General features: G+C 41.8%; 1 protein-coding gene across 2 annotated transcripts in view; it reads right to left on the bottom strand.

The window, feature by feature from the left end:
* The window catches only part of CIAO3 (cytosolic iron-sulfur assembly component 3), a 31950-nt gene extending 10535 nt beyond the window's left edge, over window positions 1–21415 (bottom strand). The window contains exons 1-8 of one of the 2 annotated variants that reach the window (XM_027863129.1): window positions 21316–21415; window positions 18606–18701; window positions 7719–7862; window positions 7146–7278; window positions 4946–5080; window positions 4299–4417; window positions 2632–2761; window positions 1157–1229 (exon numbers count right to left, since the gene is read on the bottom strand). In XM_027863129.1, coding sequence (XP_027718930.1) covers window positions 1157–1229; window positions 2632–2761; window positions 4299–4417; window positions 4946–5080; window positions 7146–7278; window positions 7719–7862; window positions 18606–18701; window positions 21316–21381 — 896 coding nt within the window. In that variant the 5' untranslated portion in view covers window positions 21382–21415. Of the gene's footprint in view, window positions 1–1156; window positions 1230–2631; window positions 2762–4298; window positions 4418–4945; window positions 5081–7145; window positions 7279–7718; window positions 7863–18605; window positions 18702–19371; window positions 19489–21315 lie in introns of those variants that run through there. The other variant, XM_027863130.1, reaches the window with a different exon arrangement.
* Window positions 21416–22231: the final 816 nt, after the last annotated feature.

Raw genomic sequence — 22231 nt, 5'->3', positions numbered from 1 at the left:
CATCTGTTTTTCACATTTGAGAGCTCCTGCTTTTGCTAAATTGAAAACAAATGATATACACAAAGGGGCAGGCTGAAAACGACCCCAGATGACTTTATCAGTGTATTTAGGATTCCAATACACTCAGGAAATGACTGACTAAATGGAATGGCCAGGGAAGGGAAAAGGATCATGTTATTTATCACTGCATGGCCTGTTCCAGGGAAGTAAGCATTTGGATAAAAAAAGGGACATTCAAAAGTAGACTCACATTTCCTGTAACTTTTCCCTCATCAGGTAATGGGCCTGGGGTCAATTAAATTTACCTTATAGAGAGATACTGAGGAAAACAGAAGATGTTGTATAGAAATAAAAGACAAGAAGGGCACTAAAGCCAGGGGACTCTATTTTGCATGCCCAGGACAGGGAATCAGTTAATCAAAAGCATTTACTCAGTGCTTGTTATATGCCAGGGCCCCGTGTTAAGTGCATGGGCTACAAGTACATAGAATGAAACAATCCCTATTTCAAAGGGACTTAGATTTTATGGCAGCAAATGCCTATTGGTCAGTTAGAAAGCACCATGTAGTGGAAAGAAAACTGGCCCTGAATCGGGAGAAGTGGGTTCCAGGTCTGGTTTTGCCACTATCTAGCTGAATGACCTTGAATAAGTCATTTGCCTCTGTCAGATAAAGGGGCTGCACTTCATGTTGCCCTCAGATCCTTTCTAATCCTAGCATTCTATGAAGCCATGAAGCAGTCAAAGACTGGCCAGGGCCAAAACTGACTTCAACTTCTGATTTGATTAGCTTTAGACCATTAGCCACCCTAGACACATGCCAAAATAAAGTTCCTTATTTCTTTTTTTTTTTTTTTTAAGGCAATTGGGGTTAAGTGACTTGCCCAGGATCACAGAGCTAGTTAAGTGTCAAGTGTTTGGTCTGAGGCCAGATTTGAACTCAGGTCCTCCTGACTTCAGGGCCGGTGCTCTATCCACTGTGCCACCTAGCTGCCCCTAAAGTTCCTTATTTCTAATGTGCCATAACAGCTCCTAGAGTCCAACATTCTGACAGTGAGTAAGAGCACTCAGTGATGTTTCTGATGCTTGCTCTGTTCTCCTCCAGCAGACATGATGAAGCCACTTTAGTAAATGAGCAACAAAAATACTTGTGCTTACTCAGCATCCAGAGGGGCTGGATCCACATCTGACAAAGAGATTCCCTCTTGTTCCAGCAACCTTAATATTTCCCCTAGAACAGAACCACAACATAGATTCTTTTTTCACTTGGCATGTCAATTAAAATTCTGAGTCATCTAGTTGAAATAAATTTCACAAAAGACATTCAAAAACAAACAACAACTGTTAGGGCTTGAGAGAATGGGGGAATACAGGCACATTGTACGAGCCTGACATAATTAAAAGGACTGAAAAGCCTAGGCTGAGTAATGACATGAGCTCACTAAAGATGCCTACACATTCTTATGGACTAGTTCCTACAAGAAACCAGAGCTGGGACCCTAAGGAGTCATTAAGTCCTCTCTCTGCTAAACTAGTCCGATGTGACTCTATCCAACTTTAAAGTCTTCCAGAAGAGATCCACAGCTACCCATGTAACTCAATACTTCAGTTAACAAATCCAAAGACATTTTTCCTAACACCATTACTGACACCCCTACCTCCATCATTATAGAAAAAACTGTGAGGTTCGGCCTATGCCTAGGCCTATGTCCCCTTCCAGATGCAGTAGAAGTCAATTTCTTCCTGTTTTGTTCTCAGTGGAAATTGAGAACAGCTGATCAAGAATGACTGCTATATTAGCACCAAGCAGAAAAGAAGCTCCTTGACACAGAAGCCATTTTTATTTTTGTCTTTGTATCCCCAGCACTGGGCCTGGTATACACTTAATAAATGCTTGTTGAGGAAATGGCTGGATAATGAAGACTGATTTAGTTTTCTGCCTTCTAGGATAACACCCTAGATTATTTAACCTTCCCCCACTTTCTACCCTTTTAGGGATTCCTGGAATCCTCTCCAACTTTTTCTCATTTTCCTGCAGTCCAGATATGGACATGCCATCTAAGTGTTTGCAAGGGTTGAGTTGGGAGGGGGATGTTCCAATATGTTTTGAGTACTGTGCTTGCTGTTTGTCACACAGCACAGCATGGCTGATTCCTGTTCAGCTTGTGACATAACCTTTTTCTGTTATTAATTCTCCTCAAAATGGAATGCTTTGAACACTATTCCAGATGTGTGGTGAGGCAAAAGCCAGGGCTTTCCCTGCTCCAAAAGAGTGAACAAAGGCTTCCAGTTAAGCTCAAACTGTTCAGTTGCTAAGTTCTTGAGAAACCTGGAAGTCCCCCAAATTCAGAGTTCAACTCTTAGGGAAAAGGACCAATAGTGGTACTTCACATTCCACATAAGTATGACATGAATAAGAAATTAATGGGAAAACTAAGTTATAGCGAGATTCCACTCAAAAGTAATAAGGTAGCATTGTTTTCCTATTATGTCATGGGAAAGTAGTGCTGAGAAAGGCTGGGCACCGAAGAGATGCTGTTAGTCTAGCAACTAATATGAAACAACTGCAAAGTCCTATGAAAATATTAGGTCTCAGAGAAGTGCTAAGCATATTATAATAATGTTACCCATACCTGTGGTAATTACACAGTCTACGTCTCTAGTTTGGTACTCTTGGTTGAAAAAGTCTGGTCTTGATGCTTCTAACTTTTTGTCATAGCAGGGCATCACTGTTACATGGTAGATCTTGTCAGGGGTTAAATGCTACATTAAAAAATATGGAAAACATGGAATTGCTGCACTGATTACTATTCATAAAAATAAACTCACTACTAAACAAAAACAACTCACAGTCCTATGGTGCTTTATGATTTATAGGGCACCTTCCAGCGGCAAAGCTGGGATGTAAGCCCATGTTGTCTGAGTCCTAGCCTAGCATTCTTATGAATGCATGATATTGCTTCTCAAATATACTGAATAAGAGGGATTAGACACATGTTATCAAGAGAGACAAAAATACAACATACCCACCAACTTCTTGGAGGGCCAGGAAATAACTGATAGTCAAGGCCATTTGAAAGAGAGCTTTGCCAAATATTTTTTGTCTCTGTCAGTGTTTTTTTTTTTTAAATGCATGCAGATGTCTTGAGTTAAATTTAGTAGAAGAAAATGAAACCATTCACAGATATTAAATCATTCACAGATAGTAAATCATGGAATTTGTAGTGCTTTCACATGTTCCCTAACAAAATCAAGTTTAAATAAGAGAAAAAAAACCCACAGGACATCTATATAGCTAAGGGGGAACTGCAGAGGTCAAACAGGAAAAGAAAAATCACACTGGAAAAAAATTAATGAGCTTGGAGAGAAAAATCCATTCTTTTTTTAAAGGAAAAACAAAATAGCCTTTAGGTAAAATAATTAAGTTGAATTACATGGAATTTTCATCTATCCCCAAAGGCTTTACAGAGTATGATACAAAGTATCTGGCACATTCCAGTTAGAATAAATGCCCTTTTTCTATAGAATCATAGACTGCTTAGAGCTGGAAGGGGCCTTAGTGATCAAGTCTCCCATTTTATGGATGAGGGTCAATGGTGAAGTGATTTGTACAGTCACATGGCTAGTAAGTGGAATGGCAGAGCTGGGACTTAATCTCAGATCTGCTGCCTCTTAATCCAGTGTTTTTTCCATTATGCCATACTGGCTTTTCCCCCTTAGCTTTATCCCGCTCTCTCTAGGAAGTGTGAGGGCATCTGTAAGTCCAGCCTATATTTTGGAAATGGGGTCCTTTATTAGATTAGTTTTGATTGCTCAATGGAAACCAACACGTAATAGTTATAACTTATTAAGAAGTTTGATAGAGAAAAGTATATAGTACTAATACTCACATAACGTTAAGAGGCCTAGAAAAAATGCGTGAGCTGAAGATAAATGGGGGGACATGGAGCAGAAAAGTATGAATGGGTTTTGATCTGCAACATGGGAGAGAGTACTCACATCAACAGTCTCACAATTCCACTGAAGTACACTTCAGAAGAACTGGCATTCTGTCAATGTAGACTTCTTCCACCAGGAGATAGCCTTCATGAGATGCCACAACCAAAAAATATCCACATGGTGGTCAACTCTCTGGCATGAAGTCTCTTTAAACTTGGTTGGGCTGGTCAGCAGACACATAGTCTGCCACCAAGCCCACACTCTGGCTATCTTGTTACTCCTAAAAAGTGACCAAGTAGTGAAAGGATCTAAGATAGAGCTCTGTCAACAGTCAGCTTCATATGGACAAGAGACATATTACCTGCTGTTGTGCAAAGTGATCCTTGACTAGGCTGCCCATGATCTGTTGGGGAGATTTAGTTGTACTAATGTAAGGAATAATAAAACTTCCATGGGTTTTCTCAGCATAACAGATCCAACCTGAAAACCACCATGAGATACAGTTAGTGCACAGATCTGATAACTTCAAAAAGTCTAGCCACCCACTCCCTAAACAAGGTTAAGATTTCAGGTACTTTTGCTGCCAAATGTCTATGAAGCAGGTTTGCAAATGACATGACATTTGGGGGAGGATTAGCTGCTAAAGAAAGTCTTGACAGGAAAAAAACATGTATATGATGACATTAGAGAACTTTCCTATTTTTATCTCTATTATCTTTATTAATAGTAGTTCAAATCACATGACATCACATCAACCCTGGTTTCATGAGAACTGAAAGACTAGGAAATCAATTTCAAGAACCAAGAAAACTTCCTGGCTTCTAGAATCAATTCCTGTGGGTTTAGGAAGAATAAATTTTATGTTGATGCCATGAACCAGCTTTTTTATATCACTATATTTTCTACCTAAGAATGACTCTCCTTCTGCTTATTTAGATTGACTGATGACCTGTCAGGCTTTATTTTAATATTCAGAGGCCAATAAAAACCTGTATTCTTCAGGCACACCTGGGCAGGCAGAGGCCAACATGGGCAAGGCTTGTTTGGATTCTGTGTGTCTTCGAAATCGCTGTACAAACTCTCGCTGGCTTTCCAAGAGGCTAAAATTTCTTGAGAAAGTTGTGTCAAACACATAGTGCACTCCTGCAAAATGAGTATCTCATTGAGAAACAAGGAAGAAAGCTTAAAAAAACAAAAAACAAAAACATGCAATCATGAGTCTGCCTAACTACTTTGTATTTAAACTGTATGTTACTTGACTGTATCAAAATGACCAATTTACCTCAGTTTCAGTAAATGCACCAAGCAAGAATTGAGGCTGAATCTGGACTCTCAATTGACTTTGCCTGAGTAGGGAATGATACTGCTGATTATGCCACAAAAATAACAGTGATCTCAAGTCCTGGTAATGTTACTGCTCAGCTTTTTCTATATTGGCCAAAAAAAAGAATATTATCTGCAAAAGTGCCCCAAAGACTACCCATTGTGTCTGCGCATGAAGCATTTTTACAAGAAGCACTGTTCCCTTTGTCAGAATGCTAACAGCTCCAAATTGGACTCTGGTCACAAGAGGAGCAGGTAAAAGGAAGTGTGGTTAGCTCAGGGCAAGGCCATTTAGAAGGGCTGTCTCATCTGACAAATGGGATGAAAAGAACTGCAGATGTTTAGTCTGAATTAGATTTAGAATACTTCAGACTTGTCAACATGTAAGTATTATTAGGTTTATTCTGTTAGGCCTGCAGGATAAAGGTAGAAGTTATAGGGATGTACTCTCTAAGGATGGAATGCACTATTGTGGGCACCCCTTCACCAAAGGTTTTTAGGCGTTAAGTGGCTGCATCATCATTCATTCGGAGAAGGAAGGGATTCCGAGTATAGGAGGAATTGGATTAGATGACCTCTGAGGTTGGTCATCTTCTATACCTAACTCCATGGTTCTGGGATCTTGAGCCCAATATGGTCTATGTAGTCGGCTGACAGAGGATTGTCACTGTATAGGAAAGGCAGTGCTTCCACTCCCCAGTTAGAGGCAGCATAGCACAGTGGAGAAAGCACAGCCTTAAAAGGCCTGGGTCCAAACCCTGCCACAGAGACTTACTGTGTGACTAACTGTGGCTAAGTTATTTAAACTTCTCGATCTGTAAAATGGTGAGAGTAATGGCTGTACTACCCACCTTATGGTGCTATATTGTATGGAGGACACTTTCAATGCTATATAAACATGAGTGACGGTTAGCAAAGTTTATGGGACAGTCAAATGATGTTAAACCTAATTTCCCCTCTCTAGTCCAAGTGTCAAAAATCTCTGAATTCCCTGGATGACAGTTCAACATGATACTGATCTGTGTAAGGACAACAAAAACAATGTTCTCTGGATGATTGCTGACACCCTCCTGATGCCTCAAGCTTATGGTGGTGATCAGGGTGCTCAAGGCCATGGCCTTCGGAGCACAGATTCTGGCCAGTACCGGATAGACAACCATCAGGCTGGAACTGTGTTGAGAGTGGACTCAGTGACAAACTGGGCCTGTGGCCTGAGGTCTGGCTTTACCTTCTACCAGAAGCCAGACCACCAGAGGCTGATGAAGATGATGACTATTTGCACAGTAACTCCTGACAGTGATTTAATAAGGTCCAGAGGGGTATGATTTATCTTGTACATCACTGAAATCCCAGTTCACTTAAATACTGAAGAAGTGGCTGAATGACGTAATTAAAAGAGCATTATAGTCAAAAGATGTGGGTCCCAGCCCTGGCCTTGACACTGAGGCTGATGCAGGGTGATGGGGGAGCAAGTCTCTTCATCTCTTTAAACTCTGGTTTCCTCACTTGAAAAATGTGGATAATACTATGATATTACCTATACCTTTGAGAGCAGAGTAAAGCTCTTTATAAATCAGAAAGCATTAGGCAAATGTGTAATATTATCAACAGTAAAAATAAATTAGTTCTAAACTTTGGAGGGACCAAAGTCAGAATTTTAAACTGTTTTGCCTTAAAATGCTCTGTCCTTGATCTTCAAAACTAAAACTCTGACTTGAAGTCAAACATAGTATAAATGGTTGAAGTTTCAAAAAAAATGACTTAAGATTTCAGTCAAGCAAAATGTCAGTGACTAATAGGCAGGAGAGTACTTCACTTCCCACTTTGATAGTTTGAGGACACCCCCTCATCCAAGGGCAACTGGAACAAGAGGCCCCTTTCCCACCTCTATTTTTAAAGAATGCAGTTAATTTTTTGGCGGTATCTAGAGGCGTCAGTTGAAATCTTGCTGCTAGTGATGCTCTCGACTGTGGTGAAACAGAAATGACAACTAGCCTTTGCTGGCTTGGCTCTGCGGTCTGGAAAACAAAAAGTGGAAAATTAACCATAACTTCACAAGATAAGACAGTGACTATGCTGAAGGAGTCCACACACGTCCTTGGCTCTGGGTCAGATTCTCATCAGTTCCACACATAAATGGGACATCAAATTCAGTTCCTTTAGTTGATCATATCCAAAGAAGCTACAAATAATATTCTACAGGGGCTTTTCTGAATTCAGACACAAGCACCATTTTAGGGCTGCAGCATAAATTACTTCACATTAGAAAATTCATGAAGATTCCACTTAGGAAATGTTAAAAAGGAAGGCAGCTCCTGAAGACTGTTTTGATTCTAGGTTTCTTATGAAAACCGTATGGAATGTTGAAAACACAGTGTCAGCAGGTAAACTACACTTTTGAATTCTACACCATGGCATCTGATGAAGATATACATTTCAGAAGTTTGCTACCACATACTTTGTTAAAATTTAAAACCTTGTACAGCTCTTCATGGCTCTGCTGGGTGATTAAGACACTTTCTGCTGAAGTAATGCAGCCACTGCAGGCTAAGCAGTCATTCAGAGAGATTTTAGCTTTTTCAAGCTTCTGAGAGCCTCCATCCTAGGGACAATCAAAGAAAAACACTTCATAAACAACTGACAAGTGATGTAATTATTTCATTGTAAAGATGACATAAAAATAATTACCTTTAAAAAGCTAACAAAGTCTTTATGTTCTAATCTTACGGTGTTAGATAATTCTCTATAAAAGTAATAACAGCATTTATATAGTGCTTCATGATTTGCAAAGTGCTTTACATATTATCTTGTTTGAGCCTAAGAACACGTATGAAGTAGGTGCTATGAAATAGGATGAGAGGTTAAGTGACTTTCCCAGGGTCACATAGCTAATAATCCTCTAAGACAGGATTTGAACTCCAGGCTTCCAGATTCCAAGTTAGGCACTTTATTCCCTATGACGCCTATTTGCTTCCAGTATTTGGATCTGAATGCCAGGGCCTCCATGTGCCAGGTACTGTGCTAAGCACTGGGGATATAGGTAGGAGCAAGGAAGATGGTCCCTGCCATCAAGAAGCTTGCATTCTAACAGGGGAACACAACAGTGTATATACAGCACATACATATACCCAAGATGTTTTTTGGACTGATGCCATTGCATGAAGGAGGGAAAACAAGTCCTACCTGTGTGACCGTGTATAGTTTACCCCAGCCTCTCAGTTCCCTAATGTATACACTACCTACCTCACAAAGTTGTTAGGAGGAAAGTACTTTGTGAACCATAAAAAACTACAGAGAAGTGTTACTACTACTACCATTGCAGCAAAACCAAACCCCACTGTGATGTTAAATCGAACTCTTGTTTGCCTGATCAACTGTTAAGCACTTAACTGCCTATTGACAAGTGTTAGGTGCTGGGAATGAAAAAACAAAGATGAGATGGTCCCAGCCCTCAAGGAACTCACAAGCTAATGAAGGAGACAAAACCCACATGGTGTAGCTATGTACAATACACATACAAAGCAGATACCTTAGGGAAGACAGCAAGAATACTAAGCAGGGGGTAAACAGCCATCAAGCCAGTTCTTCATAATGTCTGAATGTCTGTCAGATTATCCTGCCATTTCTAACACTTCCTGTGGAACCAACTACCCACACACTAAAAGGCTGTTTTTCCCAGGAACCAATGAATGACTTTAGGTGGGACCTACTTATACCCAGAAGCTGCATGTTTATGGAAAACAGTACATTCAACATTCCTAAATTTCAAGTTCTAACACTTCATAAAAACTCATTTGGAAATAGTGGAAAAAGACAAACATTCAGATTTCCTGCAGCTGCTCTTGGATTAAATGAAACAGAATGAACTCCAAGGGGGAAATAAAAAAAGGAACAGTGAAATGAAGGGGAAGAGCAGCTGTAACCTTAAGTTTAAGTTCACTCCACAATGGGTACTGTGGTACAGTAGCCAGAGAGCTAGCTATGAATCAGGAAGGCCTGGGTTCAAGTCTCACCTTTGACACATATGGGCCTTGTGGTCCTGGGCAAGTGCCTTTTAGGGCTCCAACTCAGCTCTGACTGTTGTTACCCAACCTCTTAGTGTCCCAGGTGATTCTCTAGAAATGGCAAAGCAGATGATACCTGTACTAGAAGAGGGAGTTTCCTCCTCAAGAGTTCCTTATACTAATTAATCTTGGGTCTGAAGAGAGAAAAATAGGTACGGATCAATTTCTCACTTGATGAAAGTGAGGGCTTGGTTTCTATAATGATGAGAAAGGGAAAAGAATGGCCCAGGGAAAGCCAAGTAAGAAAATGGCAAAGGAAAGGGTCAAAGGAACAATAATGACACTCCTTTAGTCTGGCATTGCCCTTAAGGGTACCAAGTGCTTTAACTGTTATCTGATCCCCAAACTCTGAAGCAGGCAACACAAGGGTCATTATCTCCATTTTATAGAGGTGGAAATAGAGGCCTCGTTAGGCTCTAACTCAGCTCGGATTCCCAGTCCAGTGCTCTTGGTACTATAATTACTTTGCGTTTCATAATCCAGAGCTCTGAAGAGGGATAGGGAAAGGAGTTGAAGGGAGAAAAAGACTAAGAACAGCAGAGACAGAAAAGCAAGTAACAATTCCTTTATGAGTTTTCTGTGATATCTATAAGTCATGTTTCTCATAATCATCCTTTGAGGGAGGTAGTGTATTATGACGTTCATTTTTACAGATGAGGAAACTGAGGCTCAGAGATAACAACTGACTTGCCCTAAGTGACGGGGCTAGGATTTCAATTCAAGCATTTTGATTCAAAGTCTCTCTATTGCACCATCTGGCTTCTCTGAATAATATAGGAACTTCTGGTTTGCCTGGCTTTGTAAACAGCACAGTACCTTTGTGAAAGGCTTCACTGGATCAGGGTTACAGATCTGACCAACAAGGATATCGAGGTCCCTTAGGGGTCTATACTGTGGCAGAGCTGAGAGCTTTCATAATAGCTACACTTCTAGCTATCTGGAAATTAGCAATCCAGACTTTTCTCTTTAAACTTTACCGAAGAGAAACCTAAATACTTCTTCATAAAGAAACACATTAGTCCAGTGTTAAATTCTGGACTTCCAAGCCCCACTTTTGGTAGGGATTGTTTTATGTTTTGCTAGATGAAAAATAACAGGTCTTTATGCCTGTCTTTAGAAATGCAGGAGCTGGCAGGGATCAGGTGATCTGTGAAGAGTCTTTTCTGACATTTTTGCTCCTTTCCCAGAATTTAACATGATGTCACAGTGTTTACTCTGAGGAATAGAGAAGGAAACCTAAAACATTCACCCTTGGGGCCTTTACTATACACAACTAAAAGGTCCTTACATAGCACCAAATAAACCACACAATATAACCATACATATAGCAAACATTGTTGTTTAGATAGCCAAGGCCCAGCTGCCTTCAATTAGGAGCCATGGACTCCTGGAAGAGAAGCCCTGGGGAGGCTGGCTATATCTAATGCACAAATCTTCTGCTGCTTAAATTCTGTCAAGTGAGCTTGCCAAGCAAGTCAAGTCCGAGCTGTCCTGGCAGTCTATTCTCATTACTTAAGGTGCAAGCACAGTCTGACTTCCTCCTGAATCCTCTATTTCAGGTTCTTAAAGTGTGGTCTGAGGACCCCGGGAGTCTCCAAGACCTTTATAGGGGGTTTCAAAGGTCAAAATTATTTTCATAATTAATAAAGATGATGTAATTTCAAATATGGTAAATATCAACAGATATAACACACATCAACAAAACTGTAAAGGAGTACTGTACCAAAATATTTGCGAACTGCTACTAAAAAAAATCACTTCTACTCTTCTCCAGTCACATTCCAACCCAGTTCTTCTTCCACTTACTCTGTTATCTCACGGTCCTTTGTAACCCCTGTTCTATTGTTAATATGTTCCCAAGCATACTGGGATTTTATTTATTTATTTATTTTTTGAAGTAATAAATGCTTTATTTACTGCAACAAAATATTAGCAACAAAATGAAAAGGCAATTCATGTAGCTGTATTGGTAGCAAAAGACAGAAGATAGTTTACTTTAAGAGACTAACAATTAGCAATTTTTAAAAAATGCCTCAGTCATACAAACTACCATAGTCTTGGATACCACAGGGGCAAAAAAGGTAAAGTAAATAACGTGATTTTTCATGTTAATCCAACACGTTGGGCCTGCCTGAAGCACTAGTGAGCTTGACACTGAGAATACATATCTGAAGTAGAGATATTCAATTTCTTCCTCTTAGCACAGTCTCCTAAGCTCTCTTCTAGTACAAGACATTTCACAACACTTAAATGCTACTACTTTGAACTTGCCCATCCCTATCCAGGGAGCTGACTCCCTTATGAGGTCATACAGTCCCAAATGACTTCATTTGATTTCATTTTTGTTTTTTTTCAATAACTTCCTTGAAGTCATCAGAACCTATCATGATCTCTTCCATTGTGGGGGTGGAGTCTTCAGTGTGACCATATAAATTAAGTATATTCTTCAAATCCCGGCCTGGTTTCAACAGAGGAATCTGCCCCTCCTACTAACCAGGAATGACCTCTGGATCTAACTTTCCATTGTCCACATCTCTTCATGTTCCATTCGAGTCTTGTATTTGAAAATCAAATTTTCTATTCAACTCTGGTCTTTTCATCAAGAATGTTTGAAAGTCCTCTATTTCACTGAATGACCATTTTTTTCCCCTGCAGGATTATACTCAGTTTTGCTTGGTAGGTGATTCTTGGTCATAATCCTATCTCCTTTGCCCTCTGGAATATTATATTCCATGCCCTGCGGTCCCTTAATGTAGAAGCAGTTAAATCTTGTGTTATCCTGATTGTGTTTCCACAATACCTGAATTGTTTCTTTCTGGCTGCTTGTAATATTTTCTCCTTGACCTGGGAACTGTGGAATTGGCTACAATATTCCTAGGAGTTTTCCTTTGGGGATCTCTTTCAGGAGGAGATCAGTGGATTCTTTCAATTTCTATTTTGCCCTCTGGTTCTAAAATATCAGGACAGTTTTCCTTGATAATTTCTTGAAAGATGATGTCTAGGCTCTTTTTTTGATCATGGCTTTCAGATAGTCCAATAATTTTTAAATTCTCTCTCCTGGATCTATTTTCCAGGTCAGTTGTTTTTCCAATGAGATATTTCACATTGTTTTCTAATTTTTCATTCTTTTGGATTTGTTTTACAGTGTCTTGATTTCTCATAAAGTCACTAGCTTCCAATTGCTCTATTCTAATTTTTAAGGAAGTTATCTTCCTCAGTAATCTTTTGGACTTCCTTTTCCATTTGTCCAATTTTGCTTTTTAGGGCATTCTTCTCCTCATTGGCTTTTTGAACCTCTTTTGCCATTTGGGTTAGGCTATTTTTTAAGGTATTATTTTCTTCAGTATTTTTCTGGGTCTCCTTTAGCAAGCTGTTGACTTGTTTTTCATGATTTTCTTGCATCACTCTCAGTTTTTCCTCTACTCTTACTTGCTTCTCAAAATCCCTTTTGAGCTCTTCCAAGGCCTGGGACTGATTCATATTTTTCTTGGAGGCTTTGGATGTAGGAGCTTTGACTTTGTTGTTGTCTTCTGGTTGTATGTTTTGATCTTCTTTGTCACCAAAGTAAGATAACATAGTCTGACTCTTTTTGTGCTGCTTACTCATGATCCCGGCCAATTACTTGAGTTTTAAACTCTTTGTTAAGGTAAGAGTCTGCTTCAAATGTGAAGAGTGTACTGTCCCAAGCTTTGGGGGTTTGTACAGCTGTTTTCAGAGGTACTTCTAGGGACCTATAGATTTTCAGTTCTTTCAAGGTGCTAGGATAAGGGGCGAGGTGTTTTCTCTCCATAGCCACAACAAGCTCCACCACACCAGCGCTCCTCCTTGCCCCAGGACCACCCCTCAGAACTGTGACCCAGATGCAAGCACTGATAAAGCAAGAGATTCCTGCCTCAGCACTGGCAAAGAGATCCTTGCAACCCCCCTCTCATCAGCCACTGGATTCCCCCTCAGTTTGTGGGCTGGAAGCTTAAGAAAAAGCTGAGGCCACAGGCCTCACTTGAGACTTGTGGCTGAGACTTAGCTCCTCTCTCACCGTAGTCACAGACTTTTCCCACTGACCTTCTAAGTTGTCTTTGGCATTCGTGGGTTGAGAAGTCTGGAAACTGCCATAGCTGCCTGCGATTCAGTCCTCTGAGGCCTGCTCTAGAGTCGCTGTACCCACGCAGAACTGTGCTCCTCTCCCAGCCCAGTGCGATACACCTTTCCGATCAACCATCCAGGCTATCTTGGGCTGGAAATTTGTTTCATTCTGTCTTTGTGTGGGTTCTGCTGCTTTAGAATTTGTTTAGAGCCTTTTTTTAGGTATTTGGAGGGCTTTGGGAGAGAGCTCAAGATAGTCACTGCTTTCCCTCTGCCATCTTGGCTCCACCCCCATACTGGGATTTAAAAACCAACATTCTTTCTAAAGTCTTTCCTTAATAGAAACAACTTGTATGCAGGAATTATGTACAAAATATATGCAAAGGAATTTTGGGAAGGACACTAACAACTGGGGGGAATAAGACAGGATTTTTGTAGTAGGTTGTGCTGAACTTTGAAGGAAAGCAAAGAACTACATAAAGCTGATCATTTGAAATCAAATTCAATTGATTCAAAGAGCACCTACCATGTGCCAAGCATTGAGGATACAAAGATGAGAATGAAATAGTCCCTGACCTCAAGGAACTTACATTCTATTGTAACTCAAAGGAGCTAAAGAGATCACCGAAGACAAGGGCACGGAGAAAGAAAAGTGGGGCTACGACACAGCCTTGGGAAACTCCCACACTAAGCTGGCAGAAGGGTGATGATCCAGCAAATGAGACAGGGAAAGAATGATCAGACAGGCAGAAGAGAGAGTAGTACCAGGGAAGTCGAGTAGAAAGCAGTCAAGGAAGCCACGAACAATGCTTCTTACATAGGAATCTACCTCGGTCATTCCTCTGCACAAAAATCTTCAGCAGTTTTATGACTTCCCAATTAAAGTTCAAACTCTTCAGTCTGGCGTTCAAGGCCCTCTACAACCTTCCCTCACCTTCCAGCCTTATCTTATTGCTCTCTACCATGCATTCTATGCTCCAGCCAAAGTAGATAACAAACACTGTGCCCACAATACCTTCCTCTTCCTCCTTATCTGTGGAATTTTTACCCATCCTTTGTCTCCTTTGCTTGTCCCTTGTCTTCCTGACTCCTTCAGGTGAGTATTCCCTAAAGATCTGTGTCCAAGGTGTTCTCTTTTCTACACTTGTCAATCTCACTTACTCCCACAGTTTCAAAACTCTCATCTGTGCAGGTGACTCCCAAATCCTTATCTTCAGCCTTACCCATCTCAAAGAGTTCCAGACCAACATCTCCAATTGCCTAGAGTATTATCTTTGCCCAGGTGGACATCCCACTGGCACCTCACCTCAAAATGGTCAAAACTGAGCTTATTATTTCATCCAAATTTGCTCATTCTTCTGACTTTGTTATGTTAATCAGTGGTACCACTAGTCTCCTGTGGTTGAAAGCTGGAACTTTTGATCCTTCCTTTTCCTTTCTATCTCATAGCCTTACCATCCCAGAAATGACTCTCACACTTGCTCCCTCTTCTCTGGTCTAATGTGGGGATTAAAATTGTCCAACCTACAATTAAAAGAAACTGAGGCAGAGCTCGGAGCCAATGACACTTTATTAAAGGGTCCATGGTCCCCTCTAATGAAATGGACCTCAGATCTGCCTCATGATCTGAGATGCCCCCTTCTTCTGGGATCTTGTATTTACAGTGTTTGATACCCAAATATGCAAAAGAGGCATGGCAAAATACAGAATCCCAATGGTTGACACATACATAGACTAAAATAAGCAAAAGTGATCTGTCAGTAGGGTCACAATTTGGCTGAAGCCAGGAATATCTCCACTGACTAGGTGGTCATAAGATGGATGGGCTCCTCCTTAAGCTAGGCAGGAGGAGATGGTACAAGCTATACATATGCTCCAAGAACATATGGTGGTGGCGGTGGTAGTGGTAGTGGTGGGGGGAACTTTCTATATCATGCCACCACCCATATTTGGTTTGGTCTTGGAATTTGAGCAGAACAGAATGGAGATATCTTTGTCAGCATTCTTGTGGTTGTAAAAGTGAGCTCCATAGCTGGTAAACAAGTAATGAACATTATATTAAAGTTTGAGGCCTATTACAGGACTCTCCTATTAGACTCTATATTCTCATGTAACTTATATAAAGTATGGATTAATACGCTGCTTATTCTTATACCTATCATTAGGTGATTGATAGATATGTATTACTAGATGAATATGTTAAAATAATTACTAATAACCATTACCCCTTATAAAATCATAATGAACTAATACTGATTAGAGTTTGAGTAGCGGTCCTCAATGAATTGTTTCTCTCACTAAATGCCACTACTCCAATACAGTTTCTTCATAACTACATTGCCTCCAAATCCACCCATCACACTGCTGCTACATTTATCTTCCTTATGCAGAAGGAAGCTGTTCAAAATTCTTCATTGACATCTTACCACCTACCAGATAAAGTTTAATTTCTTTAGCATGGCATGTAAGGCCCTTCGTAACACAGCACAACCCTACTTTTCTTTTACTTTCCTTTGTTTAAAATTCAATTTTATTTTATTTTCAGTTCCAAATCTTTTCTTCCCTCTTCCCTCTCCAATTGAGAAGGCAAGAAAAACAAAACTCATAAACATGTATAGTTATACAAAACAAATTCCAGCATTAGCTATGTTCCAAAAAAGAAAAAAAAATTGAAGAAAACACCCTTTATTCTGTACTCTGAGTCCATCAGCTTTCTACCTGGAGGTAGATAGCATTTTTCATCATGAGTCCTTTGGAACTCTGGTGATGGGTCATTGTGTCGATTAGAAGTCTTTCAAAGTTTATTATCTTTACAACATTGTTATTACCGTATAAAAGGTTCTCCTGATTCTATTCATTTCACTTTGAATCAGTTAAATCTTCTCAGGTTTTTCTGAAATTGTCCCCTTCATCATTTCTTATAGTACAATAGTATTCCATCACTTTCATGTACCACAACTTCGTTCAGCCATTCCCTAAGTGATAGGCATTCCCTCAATTTCTAATTCTCTGCCATCATAAAAAGAACTGCTATAAATATTTTTGCACATATGAGTCCTTTCCTCTTCCTTTGATCTCTCTGGGGTATAAACCTAGTAGTGGTATTGTTGAGTTTAATAGCTTTTTGAACGAATTTACAATTTGCTTTTCAGAATGACACTCCTACTTTTCTAGCCTTGTCTCATGCTATTCCTCTCCATGTACTTTATCCTCCAGCTGAGCTGGACTACTTGCCTTCCCTCATATATGCCTTCCCTTCATGAATTTGCTCATTTTTTCCTTAGGCCTACAATACCCTGCTCTACTCCCCTGCCTCAGGTCACTCTCTTGTGCTCATCCCCACCTACAAGTGTGCTGAATTCTCAATCATCCTTTATGGCCCAGTTCCAGCACCCCCACCTCTGTGAAACTGTGGGTTACTAGAAAGGCCTTTTGGCTTAGGAGTCAGGAGATCTGCATTCCAGTTTCAGTTCTGCCATTGACTAGGCCGTCCTCCACAGTTCAAGAGTACTTCTGTTAATCGTGGTCTTGTGTTGGGTGTTGGGAGGAAATGATACAGCTTAGTCATGTTTAGTTATGTTATGGTCCTAGAAGGAAGGTACAAAAACACCATGTGAGGTCTCCCATGACTCCTCACATTTGGTAATGAGCACTTTTTACTTGCTCCTCTCTTCTACACAAATAACTATCATATAGAATCAGCTGTGAGCCCTGATCACAGCTGAGGCAGTAGAACCACCAGGAAATCAGGGTTTTAGGGAGGACCTCAACATCAAATTCCCCAAGTATGACAGCAGAGGTTGTAATGTAAAGGAAAACTGTGAGCCAGGTACCGAACTCCTTATGAAAAGAAAGAGTAAGGTAAGTAGATGACTGCACTAAATCACTGGATCAGGTGATAAAGATGGGGTGTGCTGGAGCTAGCTTTGAACTGGCTTTGTGAGAGCCGACTGTTAAAATTTCACTGTAAGCAGTTACACTTCAGATGCTACAAATGAGAGCTTGATTTATTGCTTTGTTGATTGTCTAGACTTAACAAAATAATGGAGAAAATGTTAGTAATAATAATAAAAAAAAACTTTAAAATGCGTCATGCATCTAATTTCCCCCAGAGAGCCCGCTATTCAACATTTACCAGCATACCCCGGGTGGATCGAACCTCAAAAGAAGGGAAGTTAAGTGATGACGGCAAAAAGCAAGTCTAGAAATGGAAGAAGTATGCTTGAGAGGAGGAGCACCTGGTACTGGAAAGGGTGGCCAGGAACCGGTCAGTCAATACAATCCAGTGTTTTTTGTAAAGAGGCAAGTTTCTGTTAGTGCAAAAAGGTGGAAAGAATGTGAAGCAGAGAGATCTAGGACAAAGGCAAGTTTGCCAGCAAGAGAGCACAGAATCCAGACGTCACAACTGAACGGGAGGGTAAAGGGCAGAGGGCTGAGAAAGATAAGGATGATGGGTAGGAGAGAAGGTATGCCTCAGCAGATGGGAATACACCCACAACAGCACGAGGGTGTGCTCACTCTGATAAGGGCTCCCCAGTATGATGCTTTGCACACAGCCCTCCATCAATAAGGGCTCTTAAACTACTGAGAGGCCAAGTGACTCAGACTGCCATACAGTCACAGCCAACGGCAAAACTGAGACTGGAATAGGTCTCCTCAACCCCAAGCCGCTGCCCTTCCCCACTCAATTACACTCAGGCATGCTTTCAATTCTTGCCAAACAGGAGATTATCGTAGATCTACTTGTGTTACATAATTTCAATCCAAATTATAACCAGGTAAGAGTTCAGTGAAGCAGCTTGATTTTAATACAAAGAGTTTGATTTTGATTATATCATCAGCTAATTATGCAACAGATGTTCACTCAGGATAAGTAGTTTGAGTTTGAAAATCTCACTTAAAAAAATGAGAACATACTAAAGAGAAAAGAGACCAGTCACTGGCCATATCTTTCTTAAATAGATATGATTTGCTGAACAAATCACATTCATTGTTCAATCTGAATGGACTCCTCCATTCTCCCTTGATTATAAGAGAAGCGCTCTGTAAAATCCAGGGACTGATATCAAACATAAATGACTTGTGCGTAACCAGCATTCAGAGCTGGAAAGCAAACTGGAAGAAAAGAAAAATGGGTCTCAAGATGTTAGTTGCGATTCTGCAGCAAAGAATGGTGAGAAAATTCCCCCAATTCTTACTTGATTAACTTGGAAATAAGTCCCATCATCTTCAATCTGAATCTTGGCTGTGCCTTTTCCAAGTTTCTTTTCAACTTTCATAGGCTTTATGCAATCCTAGACCAGAAAAAAACACAAAACCCAAATGGTATAAAAGTGAGAAAATCACAGTAACACAGATGTATGTATGTATGCAGGACTGGAAGAGACCCGACGGGTCACCTGACCCAACCCTGCCAGTTTCCTGAAGAGGAAACTGAGGCCCAAGGTCACATAGCAAGTGAACGGCAGCCACATCCTCCTAATCCCTAGTCCAATACTCTTGACCATAACAACACCTCTCAGTAACACAGTGCCTTATGATTTAAAAGCTTTACCCCCACACCAGCCCTGTGAGGAAGGCAGGACAAACATAATATTTCCGTTTTACAGAGAAAAGTCATTTGCCCCAGATTAGTCACATAGCCAATACATGTCAGGACCAGGATTCAAACCCAGGTTTTCTGACTCCAAACCTAGAGTTCTTTTTACTATGCTGCAATGACTCCTGTCTGTAGAGGCTTCTGCACAATTGAAGAGGTCTCACATAGCTTTACTGGTTATCTTCAAATGCACCTACAAACACTGACATTATCAAATATTTGCATTAACTTTCTCCTTTCGTATTTCACCTCTCTAGCCCTTTGCCTCCTCTTTCCAACCAGTCCTGAAATAGCACAAATAAGCTAATTGCTCAGACTGGTTTTCTGCCAGCAGAAATCCTCAACACAAGATAAGAGTTGCTTACCTTGTTTTCACACTGAGAACAGTTTTCTAACATTGTCCAAGGTTATTCAGTTAAATCATAAAAGAAGCCCATGAAAGGTTCACTCTGAACTAGCCAATGTCTGCCCAGCAAATCTCTATACCACTCCCTCTAATGATCTCGACTTTCCTTTTTAACAGCAGCAAACAGGAGGTGTGGTCACTAAATTCAGGATGACAAAATGCTGCATGTGCTACTAAGAGGGAGGTCTGGGAGTAATGTTTGCATTTGAAGATCTGCAGCCATTCCACCCCCCCCACCTCCAGCCCCCATACACTAGAAAAATTTCCCTTTTTCTGTTCCTTCTCCCTAGACTCTCCATGGCTATTCGAACAGTGTCAGAAATTCTCCTTAGCTAAGATTAACAGAATTCCTTGTAGGTATTCTATTACTTAGCTCTAAGATAAAACCCGTCAGGGACAGAGACAAGCACAAAGTATAGAGCACAAAGAGCCAGGGACAAGGGCTTTAACCAAGGAGGTCCCAGGGACAAGGGTTTTAACCAAGGAGGTCCCTGGGACAAGGGTTTCAACCATAGGACAGAGAGGTCCCATTTACCCAAAAATGTATACAGAGCAACTTTTTGTGGCCGTAAAAACTGGAAACAAAGTACATGTTCAATAATTGGGACCTAGCTAAACAAAGTGTGCTATATGTATGTGACAAAATATTACTGATTCATAAAAAAAGATGAATATGAGATATTCACAGAAACATGGGAAGATATATGCACTGATGGGAGAATAAAATATGCAGGACACATATGTATTTATACAGTGACTAAAACAACGGAAATGCAAAGTACAAAAAAAACCCTAAATGTTAATTATAATGACCAAGTTTGGACTTGGAAAAACACACCCTTCCTCCCCTCTTTGCAGAGGTGAGGGACATATACTGTCAGATACCATTAATGTTTCGATTGACTTTGCCTAATTTGCTTCTATTTTCCTTTTTTTAAAAATAAAAAAAATTGCTCAATGGGTAGGGGATAGGGAAGAATGTATTTAGAAATGTCAGTGATGTAAAAACGAAAGACAGCAATAAAAACTAAGATTTTTAAAAAAGAAAACGCTCTGAATTTGGCATTAGTCCTGGGCTGAAATCCTGGTACTGTTACATACTTGGACACAGACATATATCACATCAGTCACAACAATAATTCACATTAATAACTCTGCTTCTACACTTTGCCCCTCATCAGGGATGGGCATGTTGGCACACCTTCCGGGGCTGCATAAACAGCGGCGATGACCGTTACTGAAGGTGCCCCCACGAGGCTGCGGGCACCGCGGGGGCCCTTGGCTTTGCTCCCGAGCCCGGAGCCCGGGTCCCGGCCCCCCGCAAGGCTCCGGGCCCCGAGGCCTCGGCAGCTCCTCCCAGGCTCCTCCCGGGGAAGGCGGGGTGGGCCGGCATGACCCGCGGCAGCTCTGCGCCGCAGTGACTCTCAGGCCCGGGGAGTAAACGGCCCGAAGTCACGCGGGCAGCGGCAAGGAGCGGAGCCGGCATTCGAAAGCAGAACTAGCGACCAGGCTAAAGCTTGCACGCTCCCCAACTCCTTCGTGGGGCAGGCAAGAAGCCCCGGCTTGGGGAGTCGGGGGAGCTGCGTCCCAGGGCGGCTCGCTGAGATCTTGGGAAAACTCTTTTCCATGGTTGGAACTTAGTTTTCCCCATCAGTGAAATGGGCTGAACACCGAAGAGTTGCGGCAGCAGCGCAGCTCTGCAGGAATATTACGCAGAGAAGCCCCTCCCCCGGCCGACGAGGCGTGTGGGAAAATGCCCGAGCCCATGACGTCACTAACGGGCCTTGAGTCCCACTTCGGGCGCACCCGTCCCCCCGCGTGCCGACCCTCCCCACCATCGGCCACCAGGCTTCCCTCCTGCGAGGCTCATCCCCCCCCCCCACCCCCGGAACTCCCGGCCCACCTGAGACGGCCCAATGAAGTCGTCCAGGTCCGTCAGCTGCAGCGCCCCGCTGAAGGGCGACGCCATGATGGCCACACTGCTGGGTGGCGCTCTATCTCCGACGGGACTGTCGTCAAAGGCCTTGCAGGGAGGGTCATTTCCGCCACACTGCCGTCAAGAGCTACTCACGCACGCCCAGCCTCCTCCCCCTGCCCGCCTTCCCTCCTCGCCTTTCGCCGGAGATCGTACGCGTGCGCAGTGCCTGTGCCTCGAGGCCTCTCTTGCCCCGCCCCTTTTGTAGGAGCGGCTGGTGGTGACAGTGACAATGACAGCGGGACCCTGCTGCACCCGACGGGGCCTCTTGCCCTCCCCTTCCCATTTATTAAGCACCGTCTCAGCGCAGGAGAGCCAGAGAGAGATCAGACACCAAACTACCCATGCTCATTTATTGAGCGCTTACTTTGTGACTGGGTCTGGGTATACAAATGCAAAAGTGAAATGGTCCCTGCCCTTGAGAGGCTTACAGTCTAGAGAGGGGAGACGATGTGCACACGGATAGCTATATACAGAATAGATAGTGACTCAGTGGAAAGAGCACCGGGCCTGGAGTCAGGAAGAATCTTCCTGAGTTCAAATCCAGCCTCAGACCCTTACTAGTTGTGTGACCCTGGGCAAGTCACTTAACCCTGTCTGCCTCAGTTTCCTCACCTGTAAAATGACCTGGAGAAGGAAATGGCAAACCATTCCAGTATCTTTGCCAAGAAAACCCCAAATGGGGTCACTAAGAGTCAGACAGAACTGGACAACAACAACAATATTGGGGGGTGAGGGTCGGGAGAGAAGCTAATGTCTGGAGAAATAAGAAAAGGCTTGGGGTTCTTAATCTGGAGTCCTCAAACTTGTTCTGTAAATACTCTAATAACTGTATTTAAGTATA

The sequence above is a fragment of the Vombatus ursinus genome, unplaced genomic scaffold, assembly GCF_900497805.2.
Source record: "Vombatus ursinus unplaced genomic scaffold, bare-nosed wombat genome assembly UNPS02014770.1, whole genome shotgun sequence".
Lineage (NCBI taxonomy): Eukaryota > Metazoa > Chordata > Mammalia > Diprotodontia > Vombatidae > Vombatus > Vombatus ursinus.
This window is presented reverse-complemented; position numbering and strand designations above follow the sequence as displayed.